At 37.3% G+C, this 23,729-nt stretch overlaps 1 protein-coding gene across 5 annotated transcripts in view; it reads left to right on the plus strand.

Annotated features, from left to right (window-relative positions):
• Positions 1 to 23,729, plus strand: part of SMAD2 (SMAD family member 2) — a 101,708-nt gene that overhangs the window by 6,476 nt on the left and 71,503 nt on the right. For all 5 annotated transcript variants that reach the window (XM_082853099.1, XM_082853102.1, XM_082853103.1 and 2 more), the window contains one exon: positions 20,927 to 21,215. In XM_082853099.1, the coding sequence (XP_082709225.1) occupies positions 20,980 to 21,215 (236 nt within the window). In that variant the 5' untranslated portion in view covers positions 20,927 to 20,979. The remainder of the gene's footprint in view (positions 1 to 20,926; positions 21,216 to 23,729) is intronic.

Below are 23,729 nucleotides of genomic sequence, written 5' to 3' on the forward strand. Positions count from 1 at the left end.
TTGACTAGAGGTGCTCTATCTATGGCAGTGAATGCAAATTTTTCATGTTTAGACCAACCTTTTACTTTGTAGACAGGTGGTTAGGCTGTAGTTCATGTAAGCCTGCCAATTAAACTTTTCTTTATAAAATGTTTTAAGTATCAGGAGGGTTCCGCTTTTGCCTGAAGGTTTGTGCGTTGGCCATATTTGCTCTAAACTAGTTTTCAAACCTAATGCACACACATACCTTTATGCACACAACAGCAACCAGAGAGAAGGCTCCTACCAGCAACAGCAACAGCATTATGCAGAATCTCAAAATGTAAGGGAAGTGACAGTTGCTGAAGCCCTGCCTGCTCAGTTTTCCTCTCATTCTTTGGCCCCCAGGAAGCCTTTGAAGCTCTAGAGCAGTAGTAGATCGTAGAGAAGAAACTTTCTGTAGACCCACACCATTCAATATAGTGGACACCAGCCACATGTGGCTATTTAGCACTTGAACTATGGCTTCTGTGACTGAGGAAGTGAATGTTGAATTTAATTTTAATTAATTTTAATTTAATAGAAAGTTGTGTTGGGCAGTGCTACTCTAGCCTTTGCTTTAATTGCACTTTTACACCCTGAGGACTTGTACCCAGTTGATGTGGGTGTAATTTGTTGCTTCAGCAGAAGGTCAATACAGACTCTGGGAGTTCGAAGGGAGATTGGAGTACTGAATATTTGTGCTGATTTGAGTCTGGGCTTGTGTAGTCTCTTAATAGTTGGATCCTTTTTCACAGTCCAGGGATGATAAACTAGTATGTAGTTTTATGTTTACAAGCTGAATATAGACCTATGGATTCCACACAACTCATTAAAGGTGAAAGGAATGTAACTCAAGTAAAGAACAGATAGAGTCTCTTTACACAGCAGTCCCCATATAATGGGGACTTTCACTGAAGTAATGACCTGCTTTTAGGGTTAAATTCAAGCTCTAACATTACGTTTTAACAGTCCATAAAACTGAACACATGAATGTTTTCTCTTTGCTTTTAAAAGGCACATTACCCATCACTCTCCATGGGGCCAACTTAGGTTTCCAGTTGGCAGTGTCTTTCCTTACTAGCGTACAACTTTGGAAAAAAAGCATAGTTACAGTGAGAATTGAGAAATCTGGGTTGTTTTTGGTTGTTGTTCTTAAAACTAGTTTTTACTTTTTTTTTTTTTAATGCTTTCTATTGTCCTGGTTTCTTTGACTAAAACAATTATAAAAATCCAGGTCATTAGTAAACGTGTGATACATGTTTGAATGTGGATGGCCAAAAATCTAATAGTGATTTTATACTATTTCAGCAGGAACTTAGGTGTTCGTTATGAGGCAGCACCATCACATTTCAAGTATTTTATGTTGAAATATCTAACTTGATTTTCTTTTGAAATAAATATTTATATAGGTATTTGGAGAATGTTTTGTATTTGCAGTTTGAAGATATTTGAAATCTACATTTACTTTCTATACTTAATGACTTCCTTTGTTCTAAACTTGAACCTTGTGAAGTGTTTTTTGCCACTCTTTCTCATATTCGCCTTCCTGCTGCCCTTTTAGAAGTCATCACTGAATTCTGAATTGCCAAGTTTAGCAGTCTTTTCTTCATTATCGTACTACTTTCTTCAGTGTTTTTGCATCATTGACTATACTCTCTTTATCTAGATTTCTAAAAAATCACCTAAAGAGACATAGATTAGGTCCATTCCTCCTGCTACAAATGTTGGATAAAATGTAAAACATTTTTGGTTTTTATATATATATATATATATATATATATATATATATATATATATATATATATATATATATATAGCTGATCTAGAGAGGGAGGGGTGAGAGGGAGAGAAAAGTCCCCAGGTACCAGAAATTTAGAAAATCAGTTAGTGTCAAGGAAAAGCTGGCCTTGGGGCATTTATTAGATAAATAATTCAGTAGCTGGGGCTGGGGTTGTAATGCCATTTGGGGAAAGGAGATAAAATTCTGGGAACTGTATACTAAAATATATATATATCTATATCTCTGTTCCGATATCATTGAAACTTCTGTGGCCTCTGAGAAAAACAAGCCTCAAGCTTCTCTATGGAAAAACTAGAAAAACACTAGTTTGTAGTGTTTTTGTAGAGGGACTTAAATATCACATGAAGGCCAAGCAGGGTAAATTAAAAGCAGACACTAGCTAGATGTAGCATAGTGGGTTTTTTAAATAGGTAATACATTATTGTATTCAGATTCAAAATTCCAAATTCAAAAGATACAAAAGGATATACAGTGAAAAGTCTCTTTGCCAGCCTGTCCCTGCCACCCAGTTGCCTTTCCAAAGGCAAGTAGCATTACTAGGTTTTCTTGTATTGCTCCAGAGATTTTATGCATATGTGAGCAACTTTGTGCATATATTACCTTTTAGTACAAAAAGTGGTTCTGTATTTTGCTTAATAATGCATCTTGTAGATTATTCCATGTCAGTACATAATGAGTGCTTTTAAACTTTTTCTTTTGGTTGCACAGTATTCTTCTGTATGGGTGTCTATAATACATTTCATCAGTCCTCTGTTGATGGACATTTATTTCCAGTCTTGTGGTATTAAAAATAGTGCTGTAATAAATAACTTTGTTTATACATCATTATACACATACATAGGATAGATTTCTAGAAGTAGGTCAGAGGATATCTACATTTGTATTATTTATTTTAGGGAATGTACTTTATTCATTTTTTGAATAGGTAGTAAGAGCACATGGTGCAAAATTCAAAAGGGACAAAATAGTAAATATTTCAGATCTCTTAACTCCTGCTACCCAGTTCCATATCCTTCTAGAGCTGCTCTGTTCAATAGTTAGCCACTAGCCACATGTGGCTCTTGAACACTTGAACTGTAGCTAGTCCAAATTGAGATGGGCTGCATTTGTAAAATACACACTAGATTTTTAATAATTAATTAAAAATAGAGTGTAATATATCTCCATTTTTAATACTGATTACACATTGAAATAATATTTTCGAGATATAGTAGGGTATATTAATAAAATTATTAAAATGATTACTTTTAACTATTTTTACTTTTTTAATGTAGCTAATAGAAAATTTACAATCACATGTGTGGTTTGCATTCTATTTCTGTTGAATGGCTCTGGCTTAAAGAAATTCCATATATATATATAAACAAGTCTGAATGCATGAGAATTCCTCTTATCAGGCCGGGTTTTTTTTCCTTTGCATTATAATCTGTAGCATCAGAAATCTCGACGTTGGTGAAAACATACCAGGTGGTTCTTTACTGTCACATTTACTCTCAGCATTTACCATGATCATAGTGGGTCTCATCAGTGAAGGTCATGCTTCCATTGACTTTTACGATGTTTGTCCACTTTAGAGAGAAGCCTGATATTACTCTTTTTTAAAAAAAAATTAACTTATTTATCTTTGGCTGCGTTGAGTCTTCGTTGCTGTGAGTGGGCTCTCTCTAGTTGCGGCGAGCGGGGCCTACTCTTCGTCGCGGTGCGCGGACTTCTCGTTACGGAACCCAGGCTCTAGGCGCATGGGCTTCAGTAGTTGCAGCATGTGGGCTCATTAGTTGTGGCTTGCGGGCTCTAGAGTGCAGGCTCAGTAGTTGTGGAGCATGGGCTTGGTTGCTCCGCGGCATGTGGGATCTTCCCAGACCAGGGATTGAACCTGTGTTCCCTGCATTGGCAGGCAGATTCTTAATCACTGTGCCACCAGGCAAGTCCCCTGATATTACTTTTGCTACATGTTTTTGAACCTGCTCCAATCTGCACTGGTTGCCTACACCTAGTACACAGCAGTTGTCCTCGGATCCCCCTTCACTGTCATTTTATGGGGTTCACTGTCATTTTATGGGGTTCCTTAGCCTTTCTCCTTTGTTAGATCTCCTATTCTTTTGCTCTCCTTTCTTTTGATGAAACATATCCTTCAGGACTTCCTTTGAGAGAGAGTGTGTGTGGAAAATATTTGGAGATGTTACATGTCTGAAAATACCTTTATTCGATCCTGGGTGGGTAATAGAATTCTAGGTTAAAAATAATTGTTTTTCAGAATCATGAGGGCATTGCTCTGTTGACTTCACTTAGTGTTACTGTTGCGAAAATCAAATCCATTCTGATTCTTTTCTGTATGACCTTTCAAAAAATTTATCCCTGGAGACTTTTGGCTCTTCTTAGCATTCAGAAGTTTCATAGCCACCAACCTTGATGTGGATGTGTTTCATCCATTGTCCTGGGGTCTTGATGGGCCTTTTCAATCTGGAAGCTCCCATCTTTCAGTTCAGGGGATATTTCTTGATTTCTTTGACTGATAATCCCCCCCCCCCCCCCCAATCATCTCTGATGTCTTTCTGGAAGTTCTGTTTGGACATTTGACCTCCTGAACTGGTCCTCTAATTTTCTTCATTTTTCTCCACTATTTTCCATCTTCTTGTTCTGCTTTCTGGGAGATTTCCTATACTGTATCTTCCCACACTTCTGTTGTACCCCCCCCCCCCATTTCTGCTATCAAGTCATCCAAGAGCTCTTCTTTTATACTTTGAATGTTCCCTTTGTAAAGTATGTTTCCTTTGTAGAACATGCTGCTCTTGCTTCAGGGTTGCTATATCCTCTCTTGTTTCTCTGGGTATAGTGATGATTTTGACGATGTTTTCTTTCTCTGTATAGTCTCAAACTTCTTGAAGGTTGCATTTTTCTGTTTTTGCTTGCATTTTTTCTCAGATAAACCAAGTAATTCTTGATTAAGAAGGTGGGGTCTAAAAAGCCGATTGGAAACTAAGCATGTGGGTCTTCTTTCAGTTTCACTGTAGAGTGATCTGAGTGGACCGTTTGTTGGTAAACTCTCAATATTAGTATCTGTATGTTTTTCCTCCTGGGTTGGTCAGGTAACCCAGAGAGGAGTCTTGATCTGACTAAATGGGTAAAGGTCTGGCTGCTAGTATCTTGGGAGCCAGAACTCAGTGGAGGAGGGGGTTGGGAGTGTCTGCTTTTAGTGTGCTTATGTTCATTTACTCCCTTTCTTCTCCTAACGGGACCCAGGCCATCTCCTAGTACAGGTAGACTGTTTTACTCTCTGCCAAGAATAAACATTTAGTCTTCTGGAGAGGAGAGGAGCAGTTACCCAGTGGCATAGAGTGGGGAAGTGGATCTAAGTATCTGATTGCTTCTCAAATATCCCTCACCCAATCCTGCCTATTTTATCTCCTTCCTCCTTCTGGCCCTCAGTTCCTGCTGTGACTGGTGGTGTCTGCTACTTAGCCTTTTGAGAATTCTGCTGTGTAAATCAGGATGTTTCTCCACAGGTAGCCTAGAGTTAGTAAGTAGTCTCTGATCTGTTCACAGTTACTACTCATCCATCCATTTTCCAGTTATCAAAATTTTGCTTGTTTTCTTCTTACTCTTCTCCCTATCCTCATGAAATGGTCTTTTCTTTTTTCTTTTAAAATTCCTTTATTGTGTGTTGAGTTTGTTTTTTGTTTGCTGTCTTCACTTGCAACCCACTGATTAAAGTTTTCCATTAAAAATTTTTAAGGATAACCCTCTGAAAGAATTGGAATAGAATGTATAACTCCAAATCAGTGGGGATGAGGCGGTGGAAATAAAGAATATGTGATCATTCAACTAGAAGGCAGGAAAGGAGAAAAAAGAAGCAAAGAAATTGCTTAGGAATTAGAAAACAAAATAAGATGATAGAAAATAAGCTTAAATATCTCCATAAACCAATATATAATTTCAGATTAAGCTTGCTGGTTAATGGAGAATGAAAAATTAAAAATTAACTAAATGCTTTTTATTAGTAGATACACTTGAAACTATGATGACACAGTTTTAAAGTAAAGGGAAAAGATGCAAAAAGATGTACTAGGCATAAACTCCATTTGGGCTGCTGTAACAGAATTCCATAGACCGGGTGCCTTATAAACAACAGAAATCTATTTCTCACAATTCTGGAGGCTGGGAATTCCAAGTTCAAGGTGCCAGCAGATTTGGTGTCTCGTGAGGGCTCGCTTCCTACTTCATAGACAGCTGTCTTTTTGCTGTAACCTCATATGGCAGAAGGGGGCAAGGGAATTCCCTGGGGTCTCTTTTATAAGGGCATTAATCCCATTCATGAGGGCTCCACTCTCATGACCTAATCACTTCCCAAAGGCCCCACCCCCAGATACGATCACATTGGAATTAGGTTTCAACATGTGAATTTGGGTGCAGGGCAGGGCAGGGCAGGTGTGGTAGGGACAGTCTATAGCAGTCTATACGGTAACATTAGCAGAATTACAAGGGTAAGTCAACAAATGTGTAATAATCATTGTAGGAGATTTTAACATACCTCACAGTAATTTAAGAAGAGATAGGTAAAAAATAAGGTTTTACAGCACTGGAAATGTGCAGTTAGCAAGCATGCAACAATTACAAATATATTCTTTTCTGGTACACATGGAATTTTACAAAACTTGGTTATGTACTAGACCTCAGAGCAAATGTTGACAAATTCCTAAGAATTTGTACCTTAAAAATCATGTCCTTGGACCCTAGTGCAGTTAAGTTAGAAACATAACAGGAGGATAGCAACAACAGCTCCCAAATCCACAGTTGTATGCTGAAAAAAACATACTTCTAAATTTAAGAGCAACTCAAAAAAATTAGAAAATGTTTAGGATGATGAAAATACTATCAAAACTGGGATACAGGGCTTCCCTGGTGGCGCAGTGGTTGAGAATCCGCCTGCCAATGCAGGGGACACGGGTTCATGCCCTGGTCCGGGAGGATCCCACATGCCGCTGAGCCGCTAGGCCCATGAGCCATGGCCACTGAGCTTGTGCGTCCGGAGCCTGTGCTCTGCAACGGGAGGGGCCACAACAGTGAGAGGCCCACGTACCGCAAAACAAAAAACAAAGAAAACTGGGATACAACAAAAGTTCATTTGCCTGTCTAGGAAACTTACAACCTTAAATGTGTATTAAAGAATTAAGAATGTTTACTTAGTAAAGAAAAATAAGTTAACTATACAATGTAATGAGTTAGAAAAAGGAAGGAAATAAAGTTGAGAAATATTAATAGGGGAAAAATAGATATAACTGGAACAACTAAGCATAAGGTGCTAAGTTGAAAAGACTAAGTTTGATAGAGGAGGAAGAGAAGGCACAAATGTGTTAGAAATGAAAAAGGGATAGGACTGCGGCCAAATTGAGATTTCAAAACTAAGAACACTGAGCAGCTTTTTGCTTTCAGATTGGAAAACAGGTAGAATGGAAATTTCTGGCAAAATAAATTACCAAAATTGGCTTAAGGATAAGAAACTTGATTAGATTATAATGTTAAAATTTAAATTCATAGTTAGATATTACACCAAAATGAAATTAAATAAAAATCCTCAAACAAAAAACCCAAACCCCAAGTGAAAATTCCAGATGGGCAAGTTCTATTAAACTTAGGAAGAACCAGTAATTCCAGTGTTATACAAAATGTCATAGAAAAAATCATTTTGCTAGGCAACTGTAATCTTGATACCCTCCCAGCCATCGAGACAAGTGTAGTACCAGAAGGGAAACATGTAGGCTACATCTCACTAATGAATATGGCAATAACATTTTAGGTAAAAATGTTAGTATTTGCTCAAAACAAAAAAAACCACTGTGACTATTTAGGGTTTGTCTCAGGAATGTAAAAATGATTAAACATTAGAAAACCTGTAAATGAAATTCATTACATTAACACATCAAAAGAGAAAAACCGTATGATAATCTCAGTGGGTGAAGGAAAGCATATGATAAAATTTAGTACTTATTCTTGACAAAAATTCTTAGAAAATTAGGAATTAGGGAACTTGCCTAATTTGAGTAAATGGTGTTGGTTTAAAAAATAGAAGTGTACCTATGGCATGATTCCAGTGATGTGAATTTCCAGAACAGGTAAAATTACTTTGCTAGAAATCATGGGTGTGAAGGGTAGATTGACTCAAAAGGGACCCAAGGAATCTTTTTGAGATGATGAAAATATTCTGTATCTTGACTGGGATGGTGGTTATATGGAGGTATATATTTACCAGGACTCACTGAACTATATGTTTAACATCTGTGCATTTTATTGTATGTAAGCTGTGCCTCAATAAAGTTGACTTTAAGAAGAATACAGTTGACTCTTGAACTGCATGGGTTTGAACTGTCTGTGCCAGTTCACTTCTATGTGGATTTTTTTTTTCAGTAACTATGTACTACACTATTCGTGGTTGGTTGAATCCTCACATGCAGAACCGTGATACAGAGGGCTAACTGTAAAGTTATATGCGAAGTTTTGACTGCATGGGGGGTCAGCACCTCTAACCTCCTCATTGTTCAAGGGTCAACTGTATATAAAAACCAGTGCATTACTATATGCCAGCAAAAAACAAAATCTAAATTTTAAAAAGCCACCCTTTAAAATGGCAACACAAACTACAAATACCTAGGAAAAAATAAAAACACATGGGACCTTAATGGAAAAAATTATATGACCCATATAATATTCAATTATAAGAAGATATACTTGTGTTTATGAATAGAAGCCAGTATCGTGTCAGTTTTCCTCCACTTATTTATAAATTGTGTCATTCCAATTAAAATCACAGGTGAAAGAGAATTCACTTTATCAGATTTCAAGACATTATTGTATAGCTTTAATGGTTAAGACATGATGGTATTTGTCTCAGATATAGACTAATGGAAGGAAAGAAAAAAAGCCTAGAAACACAAATGGCATTTGTAATCACTAGGGAAAAGATTCAGTATATGGTGCTGGTGTACTTGATTATTTCTGTTGAGGGGAAGATACCTACCTCACATCATACACACAAAAAAATTACAAGTGTGAAAAGCAAAACTTTACACTTTGACTTTTAAAAGGTGACAGCATATGGAAGGATCTTTAAGAAGGTACAAATATATACATATGATTAAAATACTGATAAATTTGAGCACATTAAAGTGAGCTACTTAAGTATAAAAAAAGCCATCAAAAGTCACTTGCTAGGTGAAGATACATGTGACATGTGTAATTAACAAAAGACTATTATCCAGAATATATAAATAGTTCCTGTGAATTAAGAAAAAGATGGTGAATGTGAACAAATGTTTCAAAGGAATAGGATCCTGAAAAGTCAGTAAACATGAAAATATTCTCAAACTTCTTAGTAGTTGGGGAAGTGCTAAACATCGACAGCCCTCTGTGTTGCACCCCATCCTTTTGACAAAAGTTTGAGGGACCAAATAATGTGTTAGTGATACTGGGTAAAATAGGAACTCATATTTCCTTGGTGGGAATGACAATTAGTGTAACCATGTTGATAGTATTTGGTAAAGTTGTATATGTGCATGTCCTACTATGCAGCATTTCAACTCCTTGGTATCTGTCCTAAGGCAGTGGTTTTCATATGTTTTTTTACAGACCTGTGGTGGGAAATATGTTTTACATGAGACACAGACTGAATTAAAATTTTTGAAATAATTGAGTGTGCTCTGTTTTCTACTGTATTCTGTTTTTCTTTTTTTTTCTTTTCTGTTCTTTTAAAAAAGATACTTCTCAGGATCAACTAAGTTGATTTCATATTCATTAAGGGTTCACAACCCTCAATTTAGAGAAATGGCAGAGGATAACATATGGTAGAATGTCTCTTAAGAGTGTGTGTGTGTGTGTGTGTGTGTGTGTGTGTGAGGTTGCAGTGTGAAATTGTATTTCTCGCTGTGGAGCTTCTTTTTTGATCAAGAAGTTCAGAAGTTTCTGTCCTTAAAGAGCTCTCATATGCGAATGAGAAGATATATGCCAGACTACTCATGGCAGCTTGTAAGAGTGGAAAATTGGAAACCAAAAGGAGACTAGACAGTGAACTGTGATAGAGTCACATAATGGAGTGGTATATGACAGCTAAATGAATGCATTAGAGTTGAGGATTATATATGTATAATATATGCTATATTATAACTATCAGCATGGATAGTTATAATAACGAGTGAAAAAAGCGAAGTTACGTGAGCAGTGTTTAAAAGTTTGACACAGATTTATAAAATGTGCAAAACTTTATTGTATGGATACCATATGTATCAAAACCCTTTAATGACCATGGGGGAAAGTCAAGATAGTGACTCTCCCTGAGAAACAAGAGGGAGGAGAGTGGGATCATAAAGGTGTTCATAGGGGACTTCAGCTATATTCATCTATCATGTCTTATTTCTTACATCTGATCAAATACTGCAAAATGCTGAGAGTTGACAGAGCTGGATGGGAGATCCAAGGGTGTTTCAATGTATTGAGTTTTTTGTATGACTGAAATTTTTTTTTTTTTAATGTTCCAGCCACAATAAAACCCAAGATGGAGGAATAAGCAAATTTAATGAGATGTACAGAAAATTAGACAACTTATTGATGGGTATTAAGTCCAAAATAAATGGAAATATCTCATTTTCATAAATAGGAATACGCAATATCATAAATGAATCTAAATTCATCGCACTTCCAAAGTGCTATAGGGTTTTGGTGGAATTTGACAAGCTCAAATTAGAATAACTAACATAAATTTGAAAAATGAGGGAGCGCTCACCTTGTAGGTATCAAAACTTGCTTGAAAGTAGTAGTAGTAGTAGTAGTGTAGATACGAACAAGCATACCAATGAACAGAATATAAAGTCCACAATCAGACATTTATTTATAGGGATTTGGTATGTGACAGAAGTGGCATTTTGAATTAGTAAAGGAAAGATAAACTATTTAATAAATGGTGCTGATTAAATAAGCTGTCCTTACAGGAGATATTTAGATCGTCATCTCAACCCTTAAAAAGAAATTCCTGATAAGTTAGGCACCTAAATGTGAAAGGCAAATCTAAAGTATCTACAAGAATATCTAGAGGGAGCAATATCTTTATAAAATCAGGGTATTTCTTTGTGTCTCAGATTCCTCATTGGTAAATAATAGTACCCACCCCACTGGATTCTTATGAGAATTTAATGAGTTAATGCTTACCAGACTATTACACTAACGTGTCATTGAGTAAGCACTCAATAAATATTTCCTGCTGTATTTGGGTGCAGAAAGGGATTTCTTTAAAAAGAAGCACAGTTGTGCATTAAAGATTTTATATTAAAATATAAATTTGTATATACTAAAAGACAATGTAAGAAAATGAAAAAACATTCTAAGGATTTGGAGATTTTTTTGTAATACATATTCAGTGATAGGGTTTATATCAGAATAAAAACAGTATGCAAAGAATAGCAAGTTGAAGAATCTGCAAAGAAAATGAACTGTAGTTTAATAAGACATGTAGAGAATGCTATTTGCAAAACTATTTTACAGTTATTAATAATTTGAAGGTTTTATTTGCTAGTTCAGGATAATCAGACCTCTTACTTAACTGAAACTTTCCAGTGAGTAATCTTGGAATCCCAATTTTACTAAGGTATCACTTGATAAGCTTTCTTACTTAGCTGTAAAGATAGTCTTCCTATTCTGTTGAAACTTGCATTGTATAAGTATCAGTTATAGCTGGAATTAGGAACAGAGTTAGAATCTGAACTTATTTTTCAATTCTTGCAGATGTTGGGAAAACATTTCTAACTTTAGTAGAGAGCTTGCTGCCACACTATTGAAGGAAATCTGTATATTATGTAAATGACTCACATCTCGATAACTTGATCATAAATCTAATTTTCTTATTTTCTTACTCCATTTTGTCTTCAACTGGGAACATGGAGAAGTCGATACCTTGTAAAAAACCTAAACTCAGTCTGTTTACATTTCAAAACTATTGGCTAAATATGATACCTTAGCTATTTAAAATGCTCAGCTAATTAAAGTGTATTATCAGCATTACTGAAAAATATTATTTTATTGCATAATTGAAAAATTCTCCAGAGATAATTAGCCAGGAGTCAGCCAGCCATGATTACTAAAACGTGACAAGTTAAGGCTGGTAACTTTAAATGAACACATAGTTCCAAAGTGGTCATAACTGCTCTTCTAAGACATGGGACATTGAAATCATGTGGCAATACTAGGTCATGAGGTTATTCAGATGACCCAGAATAGGCGTAAACATTTCATGTTTTCATTTCCATGAAGAAAAATATTTTAAAGATTTTACAGAAAGTTTTCAGATCCCCAAGAATACATCTTAACTCACAAGAAACATTTCTAACAGAAATCTAACAGAGAACCTGTTTACTCAGATTCTTCCTAACACTGGGAATCCCTTTCATTTTTGCTGCATATATAAAAGTTTAATTTTTATTCATTTTCCTAGGCTGAATTCTCATGGATGGATTAATTAAACTAAAGTTATAGGCACTTTTAGATAGAGTCTTGTTATATTTGCTTGTTCTGTCAGTTTTTGGCAAGGAACAGGGATCCCTCGTGTAACGGAGGAAGAGTTTTGTTCTAAGGATAAAATCGGTGTGGGGCTGAAACAGTGCCTGCGGAGCCCTCAGAATCCAAGCCTTCTCCGCAGGACTAGCTCTGCCTTGCTTGGGCGTGCTCTCTTGCCCTGACTACCCTCTCTTCTGAGCCTCTGCTGTATTTTCTGCTGCACCCTGGTTATGTGATGAACACAGTTACTTACGTAAAGCCATGTATTAATCCTGACCCTGTAACCTTAGCCTTCAGATTTGCTTCTGTTTCTGTGTTCTGAATAGGGATTAGTGCATCATTCCACACTGCTCAGTTACATTGGTTAGTGGCCATTATTCTCGAATCCTCCTTTCCCCTAAACTGTCCACATCCACTTGGCCAATAACATGTGAATTGTTTCTGAAATCACTGAAGTAATACTACTAACATTAGCACTAACTTGTCTTCAGTTTTTTAAACTGGGCTGCCTCACTCTCCCCTCTCTCCTACCACGTTGCTTCCTTGTACTCTGAGTTCTAGTAATACCTACATTTTTTGGGGTAACTCCTAAAACGTTTCCTGTCTCTTGAAAACCTGCTGAACTTTCTGCCTGGTATTCTCTCTCTCTCTCTTTCTCTATTCACACTTCTGCTGTGTGTTGCTTTTGTGATACCTCTCCCTTCCAAAGGTTGAATTAATAAGCATGTTCTCTGTGCTTGGATAAGACTGTCACATGGTACTGAGGTTTATATAGCTGGCTCCACTAGAGCGTGCTTTGTGACACAGAGTAGGAATTCAGCAGAGGTCAAAGGTAGCCAAATACACCTTTTGCTGCCTGGTAGTTGCAGATGTCTACTTTGGTGGATTATTACTTGTGTTTGATGTAGTTTTTTGTGTTTGCTTTATTTTTTCAAGTTGTAGTTTCATATACTATAGTATTTTTAAATTATAGTATTTACTATAGTGTACTATAATGTATGGCATTTTTATATATACTTATTTATGTGTGTTATTATAGCATCTCCCACTCTAGACAGCTTAATGGTGCTACCTGCTGTCAAGCTCTCGTTGCTGTTCTTTACTTATCTTACAGTTCCCTAACTGGGCAAACCTCACTTTCCCACTATTTCTGCTGTATTGCTAAAGAAAGTCACATAATCCTGCTTTTTGGCTCCTTTCAGATTTTTAGCATCTAAACCACAGTTGGGCTATCAGGGGTGCCAGGGCAGCATTGTTATGTGGAATTCCAGAGATGTCCCTATAAAAGGGTTACTATGGCCAAATAAATTTGTGAAATTTGGCATGCTATATTACCTCTTGTGGGAGACCCTTGGGACAGTCTTCCTGAATTGAGGTTGGGACCTGTTAATTGTTTTTCCCTTTTGACGGGAATGAATGTGATTATTAATTAGGTTGTGACCATTATTTTCTAGCAAACTGTACCAAGGCCTAAGTATCTTCAGTTTGGAAGACCATTTTTGAGAATGGTCTTTTGAGAATTCAAAGTCCTTTTTTGAGAATTATACTAACTTTTTTTTTTTTTTTAAAGTAAAGGTATACCTCTGTTGCAGCAGCCTTGCCACCGCTGCCCCAGATAAGTTTGTGATTGGATGTCATTTGGGCTCTCACTGTTTGTTCTCAAATAATAAAAAAAAATCCCTCCCACATCCACGGCCCTGTTCCCCAACATATACCTAGATGTGCTTGCAGAGGCTCACCTCCAAGTTGTGGGCAGACACTTGTTGGCTTACTTAACATCCTTGGTCAATTGCCACGTCCTCCCTTCTGAAACTTACAGTATGCGTTGGCATATTGAAGGTCTGATAAGTTCTTAAATAAAGAAGTCCATTTAACTTTGCTTGTTTGAAACTTCTTAATGTATTTGTTTAGATGCTTTATAATTTTTTTGAATTGTAATTTACATTGATAAATGCCCAAACTTTAAATTTTCAGTTCTGTGAGTTTTGATACTTGTGTACTCACATGTAATTACTTCTCAAAATAAGATAGAAAACAGTCTTATCACCCCAGAAAGGTATTTGTGCATCGGACCAAGCATTTCTCTGTGTGTTCCTCCCCTTTCCTGAGACAGTCATTTGACTTCTCTCACTGTATTAGTTTCCCCAGTTGTTGCAAGTCATAAGTGGAATCAGTATATATTTTGAGTGTCTTTTTCCCAGCATGATTTTTTTTAACATCTTTATTGGAGTATAATTGCTTTACAATGGTGTGTTAGTTTCTGCTGTATAACAAAGTGAGTCAGCCATACGTATACATATATCCCCATATCTCCTCCCTCTTGCATCTCCCTCCCTCCCACCCTCCCTATCCCACCCCCCTAGGTGGTCACAAAGCACCAACCAGCATGATACTTTTGAGATTCATCCATGTTGTGAAGTGTGTAAGTAGCTCACTCATTTTTGTTCCTGAGCAGTATCCCATTGTATGAATATACCCAGTTGTTTGTTTTATTTTTTTCAGTTTTCTTGAGATTTGGGCTCTTTCCAGTTTGGGGCCATCATGAGTTATGGCTACTATGAACGTTCTTGTATAAGTCTTTTTTTGTGAACTTAAGTTTTCATTTTTCTTGAATATGTCTAGGAGTGGAATTGTTGTGATATAGGGTAGATGTATGTTTAACTTCTTAGGAACTTGCCAGTTTTCCAAAGGCACTGTACCATTCATTTTACATCACATCAACAGGGTATGAGCATTTCCAGTTGCTCCATATGTCAGGCTGAATAATGGTCCCCAAAGACATCCAGGTCCTAGTCCCCAGAACCAGTGAATGTTATTTATATGGCAAAAGGGACTTTCCAGATGTGGTTAAGGATCTTGAGATGGGGAGATTATTGGGTAATATCTGGGTGAGCCCTAAATGTAATCACAAGTGTCCTTATAAGAGGGCAGATAGAGGGAGGTTTGACCTGAGATGGAGAAGGCAGTATGACAATGCAAGCAGAGATTGGAGTGATGTGCTTTGAAGGTGGAGGAATGGGGCATAAGCCAAGGAATACGGGAGACCACTAAAGGCTGAAAAAGGCAAGGAAGCGAATTCTCCCGTCAGACCCTCTGGAAGGAAACAGTCCTGAGTATACTTTGACTTTCTTGAATTCATTGAAACTCATTTTGCTAAATCTGTGGTGGTTTAAAGCACTGAGTTTGTGATAATTTGTTACAACAGGAATAGGAAACTAGTATATTCTACATCTTCACCAACATTTGACAGTGTCAGAATATTTTTAAACCATTCTAGATGGTGCGAAATGCATTGTGGTTTTAATTTGCATTTCCTGAAGATTGTTGATATTAAACACCTCCTAACGTGCTTATTGGCCATTCTTGTGTATCCTCTTTCATGCAATATCTGTAATTTGTCCTTTGCCTATTTTTTAAAAAATGGAGTGCACTTTTTTCTTTGATTTGCAGTTCTTTATATATTCTGTATGGTAGCCCTTTATCTCAAATATTTATAGCAAATATTTTTTCTCTAGTCTGTGACTTACTCGTTCTTTAGTGGTGTCTTTTGGTAAGCAGGCATTTTAAGTTTTGATGAGGTTTGTGTTATTTATATTTCTTTTGTGGTTAGTGCTTTTTATGTCTTAAGGACATAAAAGTATTTTGTGTTTTCCTCTAAGAGTTAAGATTTTGCTTTCCTATTGAGGATGGTATAAGATAGTGCTTGAGGTTTACTATTTTCCATATTTTTGAAAAGCTGTTGAAAAAATGTTGAAAATAGATTGACTTGGCGCCTTGGTAGAAAATGAGTTGACTGTATATGTATGGGTCTATTTCTGGACGCTCTTCTATTTCACTATCTTTATTTTTCTTATGCCCACTCTATACTCTTGATTACTAAGGCTTTTTCAGTGAGTCTTGAAATAAGGTGGTATAAGTCCTCAAAAATCCTTTTTCTTTTTTCAAGCTTGGTTTTATTATTCTAGATCTCTTTTGTTCCATAGGAATTTTAGCATCAGCATATCAGTTTCTTTTTAAAAAATCCTGCTGGGATTTCAACAGGGATTGCATTTATATATCAAACTGGGAAGAATGGACATTTAAATAATATTGAGTCTTCCAGTCTATGAACATGGTCTCTCTTCATTTCAGTCTTCTTTCATTTACCTTAGCAATATTTTGCAGTTCTTAGTATAGAGGTCTTGAGTATCTTTCTTTAGATTGACCTATAGGTTTTTTTTGTTGTTGTTGCAGTTATAACTGGTATTTCTTTAAATTTCATTTTCCATTTGTTCTTTGCTTGTATGTAGAGATACACTTAATTTTGTATGTTGACCTTCTATCATGAAACCTTGCTAAATTCACTTCCTAATTTTACTAGTGTTTTTGTAGGTTCTGTGCAGTTTCCAATGAAGACAGTCATATCACCAGAGAATATACTTACTTCTTTCCAATCTTTATGCCTTTTATTTCTTTCTTGCCTTATTGTGCTGGCTGGAACATTCAGTGCATTATTGAATAGAAGTAGTGACAGTGGACATCCTTGTCGTATCCTCAGTTATAAGGGAAAGGGACTCAATGTTTCATCATTAGATATGTTGCTAGCTTTAGGTTTTTCATAGATGTCGTTTTCCAGAATGAAGAACTTCTTCCCCTTTTCTATTTCTAGTTCTCTGAGGGTTTTTAATCATGGATAGATATTAAATTAACATTGTCAAATGCCTTTTTTTTTTTTCCCTGCATCAGTTAAGAGAATCATAAGGATTTTTCTCCTGTATACTGTAAATGAGGTGCGTGATTTTTTTTTTTTTTTTAACTGTTAAACCAGTTTTGCTCCTTGGGATAAACCCCACTTGGTGATGATGATTACTTTTTCTATATATGTTACTGGGTGTGATTTGCTAATATTTTGTTAAGGATTTTTCCTTCTAGTAGTAGCAGACCTTTGCTTTTTGTATTAGTGCAGGATCTTGGGCCAAAGACAGTTTCTTGCTCCTGGCCCATTGTCATATCGATAGCTTTGCTTTCTATTCATTCCTTAGCATCAGGGTATGTTTGTCTGCCACTGGTGGTGGCAGTGTTTCCTGTCTTCCTCTAGGGGTAGACTGTGGTTATGTTACATGGTGAAAGGCTTGTTTGTATGTGGGAGGTGGGCAAATAGGCTCTGCTCCCCCCACCCTCTCAAATAGTACACAGCTTTTGCTTTACTCTTCCCTTTCAGGCAGGGAAACTTTCCTTGGGCCCTGGGTGTGGGAGGCTTTCCTGCATCTCCCCTCCTGGTTGAAGGCTTTTGCTTCATGTTAGGTGCCACTTAAAGGGGAGGAGCTCTCTCCCTTCTCTTGCCCCATGCCATTCTTTTTCAAGAGAACTCAGTTGAGAGCCTTTGAAAAGAGCTTGTGAATGAGTGCAGATTCCCCTTTCGTCTGGGTTTTCACTGCCATCCTAAGTGACACTCAGCCATTATATTTTTATCTTTAATATTCAGCAGATTGACTACTGTATGTTTCCTTTCCATCTGTGGGTTGATATCTGCCATCATTTTTGAAATGCTTTTGGCCATTATCTCTTCTTAAGCTTTTTCTGCCCCATTCTCTCTTTTCATCTCCTTCTGGGACCCCAGTTACACTCCACTTAAACCCCAATTGACATTTGGTCTTGGATGTTCTGGGATTTTTTTCCACACTTTTTTTTTTTCTCTTCATGTTTCAATCTGGGCATTTTAATTTGGCCTGTCTTCAAATTCACAGCTTATTTCTGTCTGTTTTTAAATCCATCTAAAGAAATCTTTAATTTCTGATACTGTATTTTTCATTTTTAATGTTTCCCTGTGATCTTTTTTTTAATAGCTTCAATGTCTGTGATTAAATTCTCCATTTCATTATTCATGTTGTCTATCTCTTCCATCAGTTCTCATCATAGTTATTTTAAAGTATGTCTGATAATCCCCAAATCTAGGCCCTCTCTGATCTGATTATATTAATACTTCATCTTTTGACTTTGGTTTGCTACTCTCTCTGTCTTGTAATTTTTGATTGAATGCTGAATGTTTGTGTAAAATCAGTACAGGTTGAAGTATATATTATCTACTTCCCCGAAATGGCCCATCATTTCTTGTGGGGCTAAGTCAACAAGATGTGTGCATAGTCAGCTAGTTCTGGGCTTATTTGCAACTTTATTTTGATTAGTTCAAGTGTCTTGAGAGTGGGATTAAGACTTTACTTTCTGTAAGATTTGTTGTCTTAGTGTAATTTCAGTTATCTCTTTATGCTTTGTATCTGAGCCATCAGCTTTCTGAACCGTGGTGACTTCTCTGCTTTACAGCCTAGCTACTGGTTTCCTGGTCATTCTGGAGTTCTTTTTGCTCTCTAGTCTTACCCCAGGCTTTTGTGCCTAGTGAGATCTCTCGGTACGAGTAATACCTTCCAGTGCTTTCTCTCAGCAGTCCTTTCCTACCCCAGCCTTGGTAGTTCAATTTCCAGAGTATCTGCATGGAAGTTTCTGTCTCAGCTGTCTTGTCCCACCTCAGCCCTTGGCAGCTGAATGTCTGGAGTCTCTTGGATTGATTTCTCTCACATCTCACCACCACCACTCCCCCTACCCCCTCCCCAGGGCATTTGAGGAAGAGCCTAAGCTTCTTAGCGTATCTTTTAGCTTTCCTGCCCTGTCTTCCAACCTTTGCCATATTTTGGCCAACTCTTGGTGCAGACCTGTGGGATTGAGCGGTTGAGTGGTGCAGACTTGCTCTGTGGAATCCTTGGAATTCTAATGTCTTGTCAGCCTACATGTTACTGTTAAAATGTACTAAAATTTAGGCTGATTTCTCCGTACCTTCACTGTGGTGGGATTATTCCTCCTTAGCCACTCTACCAGGAAAGAGACCATCTGTGGGCCCCTCTTCTATCAAGACTCAACACTTTCTGGAATTTAGTTTCACTTAGGTTTCTTTGCATCTTAAACTTTCTGATGGGTTCAGAAAAACCATGATTTTATAGCTTTTCTGTCTTGTTTTGATTGTTAGGGTGAAAGTGATGATCTATTGTGACTCTGTATCTCCTGATTAGAAGTGGAACTCCTTCATGGAATACTTTCTGATATATAATTGGCAAATACCTGATAAAGTTTGTTATTTCACTTCACCCTAGTTGAGTTTACACCGTATTTCTCAGAGCTAGGTTTCAAAATGTTTTCCATTCTTCTCAAATCTGAACTCTCCAGTTCTGTCCTCAAGTGGTAAATTATCTTATCTCTTACTTTGAGATTAAAGCCATTGACATTAAATTTTAATTGGGCTGGTGGAAAGTGTGGGAAGAATTTGTAGTAGGTGCTTAGAAAACTAGGCAAATGAAAAACTAACATAATTAGCTCTGGGGAAAGGAAAGAGTTGTACAAAAAAGGAAACATGATTATACAGTAGTAGTTATACAGTAGTAGTTAACTACTAATCTCATCAGGTACAAAACTACCTGGGAGATAATTATTTTTAAGCTTGGAGGAAAGCAAGTGGTCGTGGTGTAAATCCTCATTTTCTGTAGAAAAATCGCTAGATGTATCTAAACTTGCTATTTCAAGGGATACCATTACTGAGGTATAAATAGCAAGAATAAAAGTTAAAAGGTTCTCTTGGTGTGAGAAGAGGATCTATATTTGACTTTACTCACTATGCATGTTGTTACTTAGATATAAATGAAAATATTTTTTAAAAGAGGCTTAATTAAAAATCTTCTCAAGGGGTGGTAAAAGTGAACCAAATCTTTTTATCACAGACTCTCTTTACCTTTATTTCTTTATTTTTATATTTTTTAACTCTTTGTTTTTTTCTTTGGCTGCTTTGGGTCTTCGTTGCTGCGCACGGGCTTTCTGTAGTGGTGGTGAGCGGGGGCTACTCTTCGTTGCGGTGTACGGGCTTCTCAGTACGGTGGCTTCTCTTGTTGCGGAGCACGGGCTCTAGGTGCACAAGCTTCAGTAGTTGTGGCGCACGGGTTTAGTTGCTCCGCGGCATGTGGGATCTTCCCAGACCAGGGCTCGAACCCGTGTCCCCTTCATTTGCAGGCGGATTCTTAACCACTGCGCCACTGGGGAAGTCCCTATGTCTTTCTTCTTCTTGTTTACTTCACACTTCATGCCTTTTCCCTTGTTATAACTTTACATTTTACTTTATGATACTTGGTTATGAAACTTTAAAACTTTGGGGATATTGAGCTTGTAAATTTTTAAAAATATTTTTGTTACGTGTTTTGAGAATGGATTGAAATTCTAAAAAGTGAGGAAAACTTTCTTTTGGTGAAGATATTTTATTGATACTAAGTTAAAAATAAAGTAGTATGGGTAGTGATAAACTTGTCCAGTGTTGGTAAAGATAAAAGATTTTACTTGCAAAATTATTATATTTGTCCACTTATAACACTGTCTTGTTTTTAGAAGGATTTGTTTCCACAATTCATTTAAATTATTAAAGTCATTTTCAGGGGTGAAAAAGATAACTTCTGAATGTCTGTTGTGAAAGAAATAATTTGAATTTCTATTGTATTCTGTAATTTGCTTTTGATACTATGTTGAAACTAGTAGTTGATTGTAAAGTTAGCTTCTAAATTATCCTTTCCATATCTTTTCTAGGTTAGATTAAGGAGGATATTTTCTTAGAGTGGATCGCTGCCTTTGGTAAGAACATGTCGTCCATCTTGCCATTCACTCCACCAGTTGTGAAGAGACTGCTGGGATGGAAGAAATCAGCGGGTGGATCTGGAGGAGCAGGTGGTGGAGAGCAGAATGGACAGGAAGAAAAGTGGTGTGAGAAAGCAGTTAAAAGTTTGGTGAAGAAGCTAAAGAAAACAGGACGATTAGATGAGCTTGAGAAAGCCATCACCACTCAAAATTGTAATACTAAATGTGTTACCATACCAAGGTAAGTGTTGTTAGATCAGAAATTTGATGGCCATACTGTTGAAAATTGCTTAAAGGAATCTGAAGGGAAGTTATTGAAATTTTGTTACTTTCAAGTGACCTGTCAATAGTGATTATTAAAATATGACAGCTATTTTTAACCTGTCGTATTAATTTTGTTTAACTCGTTAAGACTTGTTTATTTTACAAAGCATTTTCTTGAACAGTGAGAAGGTTTAATCAAGCAAAATAAAATACTTAGATTGTATTTTTATCTTCACTGTCTTCATTTACCTTCATTGCCTAAATGCTTCATTGTATGTTATCCTAATTTCTGTGATTGAATGACATTTGAATAAAGATTCAAAGATTCTTCTATCACCAGTGCAGTAGTGACTGACAGTTTTCGCCTCCCTTGGTCAAAACTTCAGTAAGGAGTGAACAGAGGCTGCTAACATTGTGATGAATTTTGTATTGTTTTTGCTTGAGTTGCAGCACTACTTCTAACAAAGAACAGTATGTGAGACAGCTTCCTAGGTGTCATAGGTGGTCAGAACCTGTCTTGAAGACCTACCTCTTGTATGAGAAGGACCTGTTACTTAAGAGGTTGAAGTTTTATTAGTGTAAATTTAATCATTTACAGATCAGTACCACTGTCAGAAATACTGTTTTTTAACATAAAGTAGCAAGTGGTTTTTAAGTGTTTTAATGTGTACTACTATAGTTGTGCATATTACAGGGTTTGCGGGAGTGTCAGTTTATAGCATTTTCTAAAAATGATTGTTTTCAGTGTCATACACATAGGCTAGCATATGGCACGTAAAACCATTCTACTTGACACGTTTCTAATGAGTTTTGGGAAATACACTCTGGATGCTTGTTGATAATAGATCCTAATAACACCAGCCTGTCTGCTTGCAAATACTAGGAGTAGAATGTTTCCTCCCTTGTTTGGTAGGTTAATTATCCATTTCTTTTACCTCACTTGTTTCATGTATTTCTTAAATAAGAGTCACTTTTCCTGGTATATTCTTTCGTTTTAGAAATGTTTATGAATGCCTGCTGTGTACAAGGCACTGGTTTTAGGCACATGGGATAGATACAGTATGAACAAAACTCAAAGTTCCTGCCCTCCTCAGGGATAGATGTACACAGTAAACAAGTGGGCAGATTAATCTAATTGGAGATGGTAATGAGTACAAAGAAAACAACGACTGAGGGGTAAAACTGCTTTGGATTGGATTGTGACACTTAATCTGAGCTTTGAGAAGTAGCAGCTAGCTGAGGGAGGTCTTCTAGGCAGAGGAAGGAGTGAGTGTAAAGATGCCAAGTCAGGATATAGCTTATTGTATTGGAGGACTTACTGTATCGCAGTAGAGATGGCGTGATACAAAATGAGTACAAAACTTGGAAAGGGTCAGATCATAGAGGGCATCGTAGGGCAGTTTGAATTTTAGTGTCAATGTAATAGAAAGCAAATAAAGATTTTTAAGTGGATTTTCAGATTTTAATCCTTTTTTCTTTTCCTCGGTACGTGGGCCTCTTACTCTTGTGGCCTGTCCCATTGCGGAGCACAGGCTCTGGACTTGCAGGCTCAGTGGCCATGGCTCACGGGCCCAGCCGCTCTGCGGCATGTGGGATCTTCCCGGATCGGGGCACAAACCCGTGTCCCCTGCATCAGCAGGCGGACTCTCAACCACTGCGCCACCAGGGAAGCCCTTAATCCGTTTTTAAAGAATTTTTTACATTTATATTTTTACAAAGATCATTCTGGCTGCCGGACACACGTGGTTGGAGCTGGGGGTGGGTAGTGGTGTAGTGGTGTGTGTGTGCATGTGTGTGTGTAGTAGACTGGTGTGGTATAGTGGTCTGCAAGCGGGGAAATGAGGAGGCTATTGAAGCAGTCCAAAACAGAGATGCCAGAGGTTGGGCTGGCATGGAGGCTGTGCTGCCACCAGAAGTGGATGGATTTGGTTGGAAGTTGAACTGACAGGACTTGCTAATGAATTGGTTAATAAGTCAGGTTTTTTGTGTTCACTTTTTATTGTATAGTGCCTGGTATTTCAGTTCAGTAAACATTTATAAACATACAGTCTTTGCTCTTGAGTTGCTTACTTCCTAGTAAGGGAGGTAAACTTTAAAAAATAAGAAAGATAATTTCATAATGTGCAGGAGGTGTTCTGAAAGATGTATGCTTAGGGAGCTGTTTCCAAAGTGGGGACCCTTCCCTGCTCTGCGGCTTGTGGAAGGTTTCTTCCTGGAGAAAGATTGGTGCCTGAGTTGGGTGGAGGTAAAGGAGGAGTTTAGTCAGGATAAGCTCCATTCATCCAGAGTGGCCCTGGGGTGTTGAGAGGACTGGTGATGGGGGTCCTGGGAGTGCCAGGTGGGAGGTGGGATATGGCAGGACTCAGAGGCTGTGTGGTAGGGAGGAAGCACCACATCCTGCGCGCTGGGGGGTTCACACTGAACATGAGTGTGATTGAGTGATGGGGGGGTTGTCAAAGAGTCTTAGGTAAAGAAGTGAGGAAAATGGTTG

This window comes from Leucopleurus acutus (genome assembly GCF_964270905.1).
Source record: "Leucopleurus acutus genome assembly, chromosome: 13".
In the NCBI taxonomy this organism is placed as follows: domain Eukaryota; kingdom Metazoa; phylum Chordata; class Mammalia; order Artiodactyla; family Delphinidae; genus Leucopleurus; species Leucopleurus acutus.